Source organism: Pleurodeles waltl, chromosome 8, assembly GCF_031143425.1.
Source record: "Pleurodeles waltl isolate 20211129_DDA chromosome 8, aPleWal1.hap1.20221129, whole genome shotgun sequence".
Lineage (NCBI taxonomy): Eukaryota > Metazoa > Chordata > Amphibia > Caudata > Salamandridae > Pleurodeles > Pleurodeles waltl.
The window spans coordinates 1441097037-1441110759 of record NC_090447.1 but is presented as its reverse complement, the minus strand read 5'-3'; the positions used below and the strand labels follow the sequence as shown (position 1 = coordinate 1441110759).

The 13723-nt window shown below is 43.0% G+C and overlaps 1 protein-coding gene across 1 annotated transcript in view; it reads left to right on the top strand.

Moving 5' to 3' along the window:
• The window catches only part of RIPK4 (receptor interacting serine/threonine kinase 4), a 78295-nt gene that overhangs the window by 49420 nt on the left and 15152 nt on the right, over positions 1-13723 (top strand). Inside the window, exons 3-4 of the mRNA XM_069202593.1 lie at positions 2300-2448; positions 12052-12101. Of these exons, the coding sequence (XP_069058694.1) occupies positions 2300-2448; positions 12052-12101 (199 nt within the window). The remainder of the gene's footprint in view (positions 1-2299; positions 2449-12051; positions 12102-13723) is intronic.

Below are 13723 nucleotides of genomic sequence, written 5' to 3'. Positions count from 1 at the left end.
CTACTCACCCATAGGGTCTCAAAGCGCTATGTAATGGATTGGGGCAGAGGGTATGAGGAGACATTTGAACAAGTGGGAAAGATCCCCTGTGCATTTCAATCGACCTGTTTTCCATTCATGCAACGATGTTCAAATAAAACGACATGCGTTGGGTACAAGATGATATTTGGCAGTTTTAGAATTTAATTGAGAAACATAAATATACATTTCCAGTTGTTTAAGTAGATTTCTTGTTTATCCTCCAAAATGTTCTTTTCTGCTCGAGCCCCTCTCGCGACAAAAAAAATGAAACTTACCAGGCACTAAGCTGGTATTTGCTTTTTAGGTCTCTCGATTACTCAAGGTATTTCTTATGCTTTTTTCGTTTTGTTTTATAAATATAGATACTGCTTATTTCTTAGACACTTTTCCGAACGTTTACGCCCTTTCTGATGGTGTACTCTCGAGGTACCCACCTGGTTGTTGAAAATGCTCACTCGTGCCTAAATGGATGCTGACTGATACATTTATGAGTGCTCAGTGTATCCGGTGCCAGGCTCCTTTTCAGAATACTCGACGCCCAAGTAGCGGCGTGAGTCAGTTGCACTTTTAACAACCAGCCATGGTGCATGTTTGCACATAATTTCAAGTACAGGACAAGATAAGGGAAGAACATCGTCGAAGTGTTTTTTATGTATCTAGGGCATAAGAACCAGTTGTGTGCATCGGTTCTCAGCGTGGCTTGTGTGCTGCCTGAGGGAAAGGGTGGGCGTGTCAACACAGGCTTTGAAGCAGACTGTGTTTCAGAGGACTTGTGAAAACCACATCTTTTGCAATATTTATCTGCTTCTGAAAGAGTTGCTGTTTAAGTGCTTATTATTGTACCTCCGCCAAAATTTAAGGCTACCTGTTGCGTCTTGAACTGAATGTCAACCCTGGCTGGCTTGAAAAGGCTTCCGGAGGCCCACCCATCGCTCTGGACATCTTGTTCAAGCACGCGCCTCCAGTAACAGATTGGTCGGGAGCCACCTTGGGACTGGCTTGTTTACACGCCCGAGGCCTGGCAATGGCATCTCCGAAATGCGCGTCACCTTTGCCGTAGTATGCTAATCTTGCCCTTGGTGCAGGGGCATTCAATGTTCTTCCTTCTCTTCGGTTTCTAGTGAGCCAGTAATGCTTCCCTCCTTTGTACAGTACTCGTATGTAAAGGCATCCTCCAGTCTGACGCTTAGACGCCAGGTTTCCCACGTCCAAGCGCAATGAGGCCTGGTTTCTTTTCTTTGAATTCTCGGACATGTAGTTCTGATTTATAATGGAGTATACAAGGGTATAGGTCCCGTAGGTCCTACAAGAGTATAGGTGCTAGGACTGGAGCAGGTTGGCACGCATTGACCTGGGAAGTTTGGCAGGGCTGCTGATGTCATTTTGTGTTTTTTAGTTATTTTGTTTCTTGTAGATGGCCTCCAGGGACAAATAGCTCATAAATGAGTACAGTTGAGGTGGCAAGCAGTCTGCCGAAAAAGGCAAGTCATGTTCCATCAGTGTGGCTCAAAGACTGCGTTCCACAGTGTGTAGTAGTGAATTAGGAGAGGTCATCACATGCGAAAATAAAAATGGCCTTGCATAACTGCAATTGCACTTTCTCCCCCAACAGGACAAGGTTTTTTTCCCCAGTGAAGAAACCCTTTCTGGAATGGATCTGGAAAAGTTTGCGAATAACCAAAAACAAGTATGTTTGTTGGTTTGCTTTAACTTAAGGGCGTTTCCTCTTTGCTCCTGGGAGTATATTTACCCATTATAAAATCTTTGTGTGCGTAAATTACTAGACAATTGTTAAACCATTTTTTGTTACTGGTAAAGTCGATTTCCCATTTACAGAAAAGGCTGATTGCACATGTGAGCTAAACTTAAAAGTGCAAATAGCTTTGTTAATCAGGCCCTCTGTTTGGGCGCATTGCTGTCTCCAGGCCACTGTATGGATCTGAGCAGTGAGTATGGAACTGAACTCACATTTACCTTCAACCTTGATGATTGTTGGGCTGACAAATGTTAGCAGATTGATATTTCTTATGTCACTCTTAATACTGTACGGTTCAGCGCGGTTTTACTGAGTTCAGTATTGGAGTCCTTCGTTCCTACAGACAAGCCAGAAATGTGTTGAACAATTCATGTGCAATCAAGTTTATATCCCGGAAATCAAACTGACTGAATTTATAATGCTTTTTGTATTTGTTTATTACTTTTTTGGAAGGAATATTGTGTAATACCAAAGGGAACACTATGTCTTTTCACTCGGTATGTTTTCATTTCGTCTCTGCAGATATCAGACTTTGGACTGGCCAAGTGGAACGGGCTTTCGAACTCTCATGATATCAGTATTGATGGCCTCTGCGGCACCATTGCCTATTTGCCCCCAGAGCGGATAAAGGAGAAGAACAGAAACTTTGACACCAAGCATGATGTATACAGGTCAGAACTAAGTTTTTAGTCTGCTGCTGACTCTGGGTCCCTTGAAGATGATTGGTGGAGTATGGGGGCTTGCTAAATCTGGTACTCTCTTGCATCCCTTAGTCTAGTTTGCTGGCTCAAAATTACAATTAATTCAGTAGCTTAAACGAGTTAGACATGTTTCAGCTTACCAAACCTCCCTTACCCCCTCCACCCCCAAATAACTTGAGCTTACTTACTTATGTGTGCTACTCCTTCTGGGGTTTAAGCCATCAACCAGGCCCCTCCAGACATCTCTGTCCTGGGCTTTTCTTTCAATCTGACTCCAGGTGTGACCCATCTTCTTGCAGTCAGCTTTGAGGCATCGGTGCCAGGTGTTTCCTTGGCCTTCTTTTTCTTTTCCCTTGAGAGTAACTTGAGCTAGGAAATTGCAAATGGTAATCGCTTTACATTTGCACAACCTTGGATGCATTTCATGAAAGCAACTTGATGTGCCACTATCTCAAGCCTAAGAATTGTTTACTATCTGCTTGAAATGAGTGTTGCTGTGCTCTTACTAATACATGAGATCAATAAATGTCTATGTTGCATAGACTGACATGTCATTTATTTACCAGCATCACTTAGTTTGGGAAACATTTTAATATTTCAAATGCAGTTTATAAAATCTAGTTCGCCGCAGCTGTTTGGACTCTGCCTTAGACGGACTCCATGATGTACACACTTAGTACTGCCCATGTGGTGCTCGGCAGAAACCGCCCGCATGGCCCGCTTAGCTCACTCCACTCGCTCCCATCCCCAGAAATCCATTGTAGACCTGCTGTGGCCAATCTGCGGCCCATCCGAAGGGTGAGGGCGAGCAGAAGGCGGCCGGGGCAGAAACAGAGAAGCGGTGCAGAGGCGAGGTGAGCACAGGGGTTGGGCGAGTCGAGGGCAGCCCAGGAAAAGCTGTAGTCCGCCTCAGCTAAGCGTGCCCCCACAGAACCCAGCGGAGTTGGCCCGGCTAGCGCTGGGTGCGTCCTGCTGAGAAGCTAGTGAGCCTCACTCGCAACCTCAACCCCATCGCCAGCAGAGGGTTCACTTTTTCTACCTCTCACCCAGTCAGTCACCCAGCTGGACTCCCCTGGTCTCCTGAATTCCCCTTGGATCCTCGCAGAGCTATTGACATGCCGCCAGATAACAACAGTACAGCAAATCATATCAAATCATGCATGATACCACAGAATATACTTTAACTGTTATTCAGTTCCCTAACTCAGTCTTGAGTCTCAAGTCTCAGCCCCAACTCAATACAACTCAACTCATTACAACAACTGAGTAATGTCCACCCTGCCTTCCTTGCGCAAAGACCGGGGCAAAACTAGGGGCACTAGATTGGGCTCAGGAAGGCTCTCACACCAAACAAAAGTGCCACACTTGCTATTACACACCTGGAAAATATCAAAACTGTTATCCTTCCGTTGACAAACTGAATTGAACACAAGATACTTCACGGCAAGACAGATCCTCTACCTGGAGCAGCGCAAGAGGTTTTACAAAAACTTCAAAGGAAGACCTGGGAAGGGCTCCCAAGGGTTCCATGCCCAATCAGCGCACAGCAACTGAGGCCCAGGGCATCTGGGCTGCAGCTGCCCGCAGACCAGAACCTATGCAAAAACGAACTGCTTACTTATCAAAGTATAAAGGAGTACTCTAGACTGGTGCAAAACCATCCTCCAACAAAAGAAAATTGCCTAAATAGGAACTCAATAACAACAAAACAGGGTGAATTAGCTCAAAGATCAGTCCTAGATCGTTTTCAACAGGGCACCAAAAAGATTAACTTCAGCCGCAGGCCATCCTCCGCTTGGGAGCAATTCCTGCTCTAAGGCAGGGGCCGAACAGTGTATAAAAGAACCCCAAGTTTCACCATATAATGGGTCGTCCAGCTGAAGGACGACACAATCATTGAAATATCATCCAAAAGCATTATAGATAACACACCAACTGCAATAAAGGACTACACACGCTATGAGTATCAAATCAAACATAGCTGCAGCATTGCCATCTTGTCCAGGACTTCAAATGAGGTAGCCCTTCAGCCAGCTCAAAAAACACAGGAACACAACACTTGCACCCCTGTGTCCTGCACTGCCCAACAGCCACAAACCCCTCTGGGGAGATACCTGCCAACTAGGAAAGTCAACTTGCTATCCCATGTCAGGGCAGACGGAACAATCTGCCTCCGAGCATGAATGCTCTATAGAGCTAGAAGGCAGGCTGAGGCCCAGCAACGAAAAGAGGCACATTAATTCTTTAGACAATCAACACTTCTCGCCCTACACCTTGGGCCAGATGGATTTACCAAGTACCCAGGAAAGAGCAAGTATCTTGGAACTTCAAATGTGTACAGGTCAATCTGGCCTGCTGGCATCAATCAATACTACTTTGACAACCACAATAAATGCGCTCACCTGGCAATCGGATAAACTTGAAATGCAATTAGACCTCATATATGCATTAGCCAAATCCATTAATAAACAAGAATCGAAATGCACAGCTTTGGAACAAAGAGGGTTAAGCATTGACTCCTTAGCACTGGGCAATACTACATCTGACTGCGTCTGCATGCCGATTGAGGATCAATTATCATTCCTACCAGAAGTTCTGTCTTCCATGTTTACTGAATGGAAAACAGCCCTGCAAAGCTCCAGCATCGCCAGGCCATTCGTGCTAGAGACAGCACAAGCTAGTCCTAAAGATCAGGCTCTAACGAAAGCAATAACTCAAGAGGTGCAAACATTCCAAACTACCATCTCACCCCTGGCCCCGGTACCCCAGCAGGACAATCATCTTAACCAGCCCAACTTTCCAGCCACAAGGGACCACTTCCAAACAGATGAGACGCATACCCTGCAAAAACCTCTTTCGCTTCCTCAAGGGGCACTGAAGCAGAGATATGTAGAAATGCAGACATGCCCAATGATCTGAACAGTAGAACGTCAAACTGGATGAGAGTGTTATCGAAGCGAGCGAAAGAGAGACTAAAAAAGGCAAAACACAAAACAAATAAGGCCTTATCACAGGCATAACAAAACACAGGATGTAGGACAGCATCACTAGACGACCCTAGCATATATCCTATTTTCAAGGGCAGGAAGACCGACCAGAAAAATCAGAAGCATGACGATGACGGACAGCCAGCAGACAACCAGCCCATAGAGCCACCAAATTGGAACTGTAAACACAACGATGGCAGAACGAGTACAACAATAATCGAGCATGATGACCAGTTACCTCCGACTTGATCCACACTCTATTTAAAAAAATGTAACCCCCTTTTGCCTGACTCCTCGAACATTGCCACTTTACTACATAAACCTGAAGTGCAAAGCTATAACAACTCATCATAATCCAATATCACAGGAAGCACTCCGGTAGAACCAAAAGCTAGCGAAGGCAGGACCCAAGGAATAAATGCTCCAAGGAATAGCACACTCTCTGTTTAACTAGTTCTTACACCCCATTACTGTTCAGAAGGGAATCATGACATCCTGAATCGCTCGAACCTACTGAGGCTATTTAAGGCATTACCAGAAGAGTTTTTATCATAAACTCGGATAATATTTTAAGAGTGGCTCTTATGGTGCTACCCGAACACAACAATCACCGGTAATCAACTATAATAACTTTAAGCCTCCCGACACTGGCTTATCGTATGTTGGCAAACAATCAAGTCCTGGAGGAATGGGGCATAAAAGTAGAGATGCCTGGTCGGACCAAATACCCCCATCCGGTTAAAAAAAGAATCCATTGAACCACAGCATCAAAAAAACAGTACCAACAGTATTCTAAAAGGGACAGGCTACTCCAAGGTAGCAGAGCAGCACACCAACCTTTACATACTTTGCACCTATTCGACTCCAACAAGCCGCACTAGAAAAGTATTCCAAGCCAGAGGAACCGAAACCAGCATCAACAGAAGCTCCCCGATCTTTCAGCGTATCAACCAGCTGTATACCTAATAACAATAACACCATAGAGGCACTGAAGTGCCATCTGACACTTGTCTCGTGGAATGTGGCAGGCCTGACTAGTTTTCTGAAGCATGACTGGGCACAGCTGCTCCAAAAAAAAAAAAAAGCTGACATAATATGCCTACAAGAAACATGGCTAATCTTGCCTCTGGCAATCCCGGGCTTTCAAGAAATACAAAAAGTTGCAATAAAAAGAAATATTTTCGGCAGATCGTCTGGCAGCCTCTCGATATATGTGAATGTCAATCTTGACTTCACTGTACGAGTGGTTCCAACACAAAATGAAATTCTACAGATAATTAGGCTGGAAACTTTAACACCAAAAGTTAAAATTCCTATTATTCAGTCTTTATTTTAATAAGATTGGTCATGACAGAGCAGAAAATATGGCCCACTTAGTAGACATTTTGGATGGAATACTTTTGAGCACATTAGTTACGTTATAATCTGCAGAGACTTTAACCTCAGGTCCCTGAGAGAGAGAGAGAAGTCAACTGCTGAACAACCAGTATGTATGGCTACTCAGTGTTGCCATAATTTTCTTAGACAACCTAGCCTTTTTTCCTTTCAGCATTCGAAAATGCAAGTTTCCATACACAGTCATTTCCTAAAACCTTTCATGGCAAAAGCACCTTGGATTATATCTTTGCCTCAGAGGAAATCATTAGACTCATGGTCTCTTTTTAAATCTTACAAGTAAACGCTAGTGATCATCTTCCACTCATAGCAAACATCAAAACGGATATAAGACCCATGGAAACACAAACGTTAATAGGAACCTCATGAGGAGAGGAAGAATCGCAGCTAATCAGGCGGATAAAAAGCGGACCAGTGGCAACCCGGCTATGCAGCTCATGGATGAAACTAAATGGCCCCACAATGCTGACAACGTTAGGCGATACACTTCGGACTAACTGGTCGGATATTACTGACAACCTCTTGCAACATGCAGGATCACCTTACATTTCACAACAGATCTCCAATAAAGCTCTCCCTCCATCCTCCCATAATATAAAGCAAACTGAGATTTAGTAGATTGAGAGCACAACACAACAAAACTAGGAATGCTGTAAAGAAAATGGCGCTAGGCATAAAATTACAGGAACACGTTAAACAACACAAACAGCTGCTTTAGTCACTAAAACCTAAAACACGCAGAAAGCGAGGCTGCCCATATCTACTCCTATATGGGAAAACACAATCATGCTGATCTATGGAGGTACATTAAAAACAAGGTGAGACAGAGCGACCTTCGAATCAATGCAATAAACGAAACCGAAAGGATAAAACATGTCAACAAACTGTACACAGACAACCCACTGCTTTCTGAACATCAGCTGCTTAAATCCGGCAGATATGATACCCCACTGGCTTGGGATTTTGCACCTTCCCGAAGGCAAATTTCTATCATTCTGCAAAACATGAGATCGTCAGGGGCCCCTGGCCCAAATGGCATCCCTGTACAAATCTTCAAAGACGACAAAGAGCTTTGGTCCTCTGTTCTGTCGGCACTCTACTGCTCTTGCCTGGAATCAGAGGAAATACCCCCAGCCTGGAGAGGCTCCTTACTGCATCCAGTTTTTAAAAAAGGGGGACAGACACGACCCAGCAAACTACTGTCTTATTGCCCCATTAGACATCGGAGCAAAAGGCTTTGCCTTTGTCCTCTTGGATGAGCTACCAAAACTGGGCAGAGGACACTGGGGTAGTACCTCTTTGCCAAACTGGCTTTAGGGCAAAATCTGCTACCATAGATAATTTAGTGGCTCTCTCGTTTCTGATGCAAAAGGCAACCACTAAAAATACCCCTTCACTATTTGTGTGCTTTGTAGACTATTCTGCAGCCTTTGATGCAGTGGATCCGAACCGGTTATGGAGAAAGCTTCAAAACTGGGGCGTTTCAAGCAAGCTACTAAGGGCAATAATTCTACTTTATCCATCAACCTGGGTAAGAGTTAAGCTATCGAGCGCTGCCATTAGCAAGAAGATCCCAACCACTAGCAGGTTAAAACAAGGGTGTGTGCTCGTGCCTCTGCTATTTAATCTTTACACAGTAGACATGTCACAAGCACTAAAATATGCAAACCTGATCCCACCAAAAATTGGGAACCTCCGACTCACCCTTCTGTAATATGCAGATGACATTGTCTTGTTGGACCGCTCAAAAACTGGCCTACAAAAAGCCCTTACTGCTTTGCATAGCTGTAATACCGCAAACAAAATGACAGCAAATCCCTCAAAAACTAAAGTAATAATTTTTAGTGGGCCATTAAAACATCGGCACATCCACTGGAAAATGGGGCCACTCAACATCTGGCGCACAGACACCTATAATTACCTGGGCGTCTGGCTATTGGCAAAGGGAAAGCCCAAAGTATATCTCCAGCACCTGAAGGCAAAAGCTGATTTCATAATAACTAGACTATTCCAGCTAAACAAAATCATGGAAAGCCGACCGCCAGATTCATTATCCAAGTACTGAAGGTTTCTTTCTCACTAGCATTAAATTATGGGCATGAAGCCTACCCAGGCCATCTCATCATGCTGATAGAAAAGCTTCAAGTGAAAATCTATAAAAGAATATTCAAACTCCCACTATATCTAAGGAGCAATCTGATAAGGTTAGAATTTGGGCTGGAAGGCCAAAACTGGGCACATATGGGGGCTTTCCTGAAGTACTACCATCAATTAATCATGGCACCAACTAACACTCAGTTCTTCTTCACATCTTTCAAATAAAGACACACCCATGGTCACAATACTTAAACACAGCACTAACATGCCTTCAAATCGATCAAGCAGAACTGACAAAACTGGCACAGTCAGAAATACCATCAAGTTGATCCTGAAAAGACAGATACAAATTAGTTCACATGCATGTGACCTGGGAAAATTGAGAAACACTGCAGTACAAAGAGCGGTGGCGGCATCCTATAAGAGTGGCACACAGCATCTGGCACCCCTGACCTTCCTAGCTTGCACAATCGGGAAGGCCTGCGTGACACAAATTACCTTTGCCAGACTGCTTGGCCTGAATATAAAGGAACTGAATCCAAAATGGCGCTCCCTCACCAGTATAAACTGTTGCAGACTCTGTGGCTATAAAACAGTCATTCATCCATCCATCTACTATGCTACTGTCCGGCACTCCTGAATGCCCAGCGTACCTTACTAAGACCCCCTTTCTTTCGCCACGGCATAAGATCGTGCTCCAAGGCTCAAACTTTGGTATTTACTCTAAAAGAGCCAGTAGCGCTGACCAAATTTGGAAATACACTTTGCAACCGCAAGCAAAATTAAATGAAAACTGCACGTCTAACTGATTCAATTTTTAATAGTTCTAAACTAATATCTTATTTTAAAAGTATGATGCCAGGAACACACCTGGGCTCCAATTTTAATGGTTTTACCAATTAAGAATTGTCACTTTTGCTCAACAGCAGAGCACTATTTGTATTACTAGCTGACGTCTGTAACTTGCTACATTATGTGTTTTTTGCAAAGATTTTAAGTAATCACGCAGTAAAGTGTTGATAGCCTTTGTTAGTGATGAGCAGCTTTGCTTGAAAGCGTTTTTGAGCATACTTACACTGAAATAAAACCTGCTGTGGCAGTGGCATAGCGTCGGGGCTGCAGGGGGGGCCGGCCGCACCGGGCGCAATATCTGGGGGGGGGGGGGGGGCGCGCTCGCGAGTGCTAAAATCCACGGGTTAGGGAGCGCAAATTACTTGCCTTGCCCCGGGTGCTGACAACCCACGCTACGCCACTGTGCTGTGGCTGAGTCTTAACAGGTTTTGCTCAACTAAGTGGAATTCAGCTGCATAATTGTCTGTCACCTGCCCTGGCAAGATGTGATCTACAGAATCCTGGGCTAATTTTTAAAGGGTAACCGTTCCTATGGGTGAGAATCTGCCAGTTGGATAGATTTCCACTGTTGTATGTGACTACGAGGGATGGGAACATGGGCCTTGCTTTGGGAGTGTCAGGCAGAGCCGGAATGGGGGAACTAAAAGCAGGTGTCACAAAACACTCAAACAAGCCCTTCTACCTTCATCTCGAGCGCTCTCACCCCCTCTTCATCCATTCTCTGTCTCTTTTTTTTTTTTTTTCTCAATCTGTGACCGCCTCTCTCTCCACCTTCTCTTTAAGTCTGTGTCTGCTCCAGCTAACGCTGGGGAACTGGGGAAAGTGACGGAGGCACCAGGAGGCACCCTGGACTTTGAATCCCAGTCCATATGGGCTCCAGCCCACCATGGAAATGCCCTGTGGAATAGGCCTTAGTGTCAGACCTTGAACCAAGTACATGGATGTAGGTGACACATTGGTGGACTGGTGAATTATGACAAAATGACGAAAATTTGCACTTTTGACAGTTGTGAATTTGGCATATTTGACAGTTTAATTTAAAATAAGTAACTCTGAAATCTTGTCCATCGGTTGCCTACACATTTAAACAACACTGGGTGGATTATTTATTTTTAATGAATATGTGAATCTCAGCTGCAGTATCTTGTGCAAATAAAAGGAACACCCAAAAGGACCACCCAGAAAGTCTCAACTTCGTTAGCATTTTCAGACATTTCCAGTAACTCTCCTCAGAGCATCTTTGTGGTTACTCAGGGGAATCAATTTATCCAAGAGGACAAAACAAAATGTATTGTCATTGTTATAATTCCCTCCCGGGAACGTGGGTGTGATCACCACTGTGACAAATTCACCTAAACTTCTTGGAAACAGCAAAGGCTTAGCGTTCACACAGTAATGCTTGTCTTTTTGTGAATAAAATATTGTGAATAATAATAGGCATGTTGTACGACATAAGCCTACAATTTCAAGATTTTCCCAATCCTAACACATCAATCCCTTTGCTGTTGATACATTTGTATGATCAGAGACACACACGCTCTCTCTCACTTTGTATCTGTTCAGTTTGCTTTCTGCGCTGTGTGTGAGGTGCAGAGGGGACTTTCAATATGTTTTGCATTGAAGTCTATTGATATTTTAAGTATTAGAGGAGCTTTATCGCACCAGATAGAAAACCATTTTTTCCATGTCCAAAAACTTTTTATTTTAAAAGTTTTGCTTGAACTGTTTTAACAGACTGAAAAACTCCACAGTAACGAAGTTTCTATTTAATAGAGCACGCTCACAGTTTTAACAGCGTGATTTAAAACTAGTTAAAATTTGGCTATTTGTACTCCGCAGTAATCCCATCGCCTTATTCCCCCTATTCCCACAGCACCCAGTTATGATTTCAGCACCATATATTCTGCATTTAATGTTTGGCCACTTCCAACATTTAAAGATAAGTGGATAGGGTTCCAGTATACACCTGCTGTAAAAACTCATAGCTACTTTCTTCGGTTTTGCCTTTTTTATGCCGTGATGTATAAATTCATACAATTTGAGGGCTGGCTGGGAATAGGCCGGCTATTTTAGGGTGGCAAGACTAGATGACTGTTTTTTCCGCAATGCAATATATATATATTTTTTTTTTTTTACATTAATGATTATTCTTTATAAAACCTATTTCAATTTCCGAAAATTAAATTGCTTTTGACAAACCTTTTCTAAACACATTTTTAATTAAAAAAATTTTTTTTTTCAGCTTTTCTATTGTCATCTGGGGCATTCTAACACAGAAGAAGCCGTTTGCAGGTATGCATAGCAAGTTTTATTTTATTTTTCACCTGTCGGGAAATATGAGATTATTCTAAGCTGGCCTTATTTGGCATGATGGATTTATAGAGGCTGGTTGAACTTGAAATTGTCGACTTTAAATAAGAGGATACACAACACAGTACACATTAGTACAAATAGAAGCAAAGTGCAGTGTGCGTGGTTATTAGTGGCACATTGTATTCGGTGTTCCAAATTTACTAATATTGGCTTGTAGTTTGTCAGTTTACCTCTTAATTCGCGTGTTCATTGCAAAGAATAAACCAAAGTTATCCCATTATTTAGTTGCTATTTTTCTTTGCATTCTGGTACGTGAAGTGTCTTCATTCTGCTATAAATTCTGGCTGCCAGTATCCAAAAGAAAATACAAAATGGACACAGGATGGTCTACCTTGTCTTTAGATCTGGAAGCCCAGTAGCTATTTAGTCAATGTTTTCTAACAGGCAAGTTTTTGAATGTAGAACAAGAAGGCCTGATGCCTAATCACCCAGGTATGATCTCCCTTCACATGGGCATCACAATTGTGAGTACGTGAAGCAACTTAAACACTAGCTTCAAACCCTATGAAAACTACTCTGTTTAGTTAAGGTTAACCGCATTGGTCACAACTACAGATGTGGACTGGTAAACTTTTATAATTCTTTGGTGAGCCTCAAATCAAGCCCTACGAAAGAAACGAGCTGCACTTTACTTGTTAATTCGTAGAAGCACAGCCATTTTGGTGGAGACTTGTGTACAGAGGCAATTGCTTAATTTCAAAGCCAAATGTGTTGCAGCTTCTACAGTGCTTAAGTATCGGGGAGAGGTTGTGTGCAGCTCAAAGCTACCCAAACTACAGTTTGTAGATACTGAACTACAATGTTGCTTCAAAGTTCAACACATCTATTTGGTCTAACACATCAAAAAAGGAATCATAGCAGAAAGGCCCCTGGCGCAGTGGATTGTATAAAAACACTTGAGTAAATTTGGCCATCATCCAACCTCACACCTCAAACTTAATACACACTTTATCCCTGATCCAAACCCAAATGGTCGTACGTATCTCATTCAAGCTTTGTGGCCATCCAAGATCTTCCTCCTAGAATAATGGTAACCTTTATATTTTAGCCACCATTGTAAATTTGTTCTTGAAGGCTGTGTGGTGTACTGTACAACTTTGAACCCTAGCCTTTGAAATATATGTAATTGTAATTTTTTAAGTTAGTCTACTTCTTAAAGCTTTCAGCCTACTCGTGGGACTATAGAAAACCCTTTTGTTGGAACGTCATGATAAAAATGACAATTTTTAAGTCTAGTATTAGCCAAGATCTTTCAATTTTCCTAAATGTATATGTATAAATACTTATCAGGGCTTCTATCCATCTCTCTTCATCCATTGGCCTGTTGTTGTCATTCACATTTTCTTCTGCCCAGTACAGCACAAAGAATGGGGCAGTAGGTCAGGCCACTTTAGTCATTGGCTCACTTCACTGTGAGTAATGGCACTGCACCCTTTCACAAGGAGCACATATAGACACAAAGTAGTTTCCTTCAGTGTCCGGGACTACTGTGCCATATGGTGCTTTTTGAGACCCAAAACATTTATTGCTATTGGCTCCTT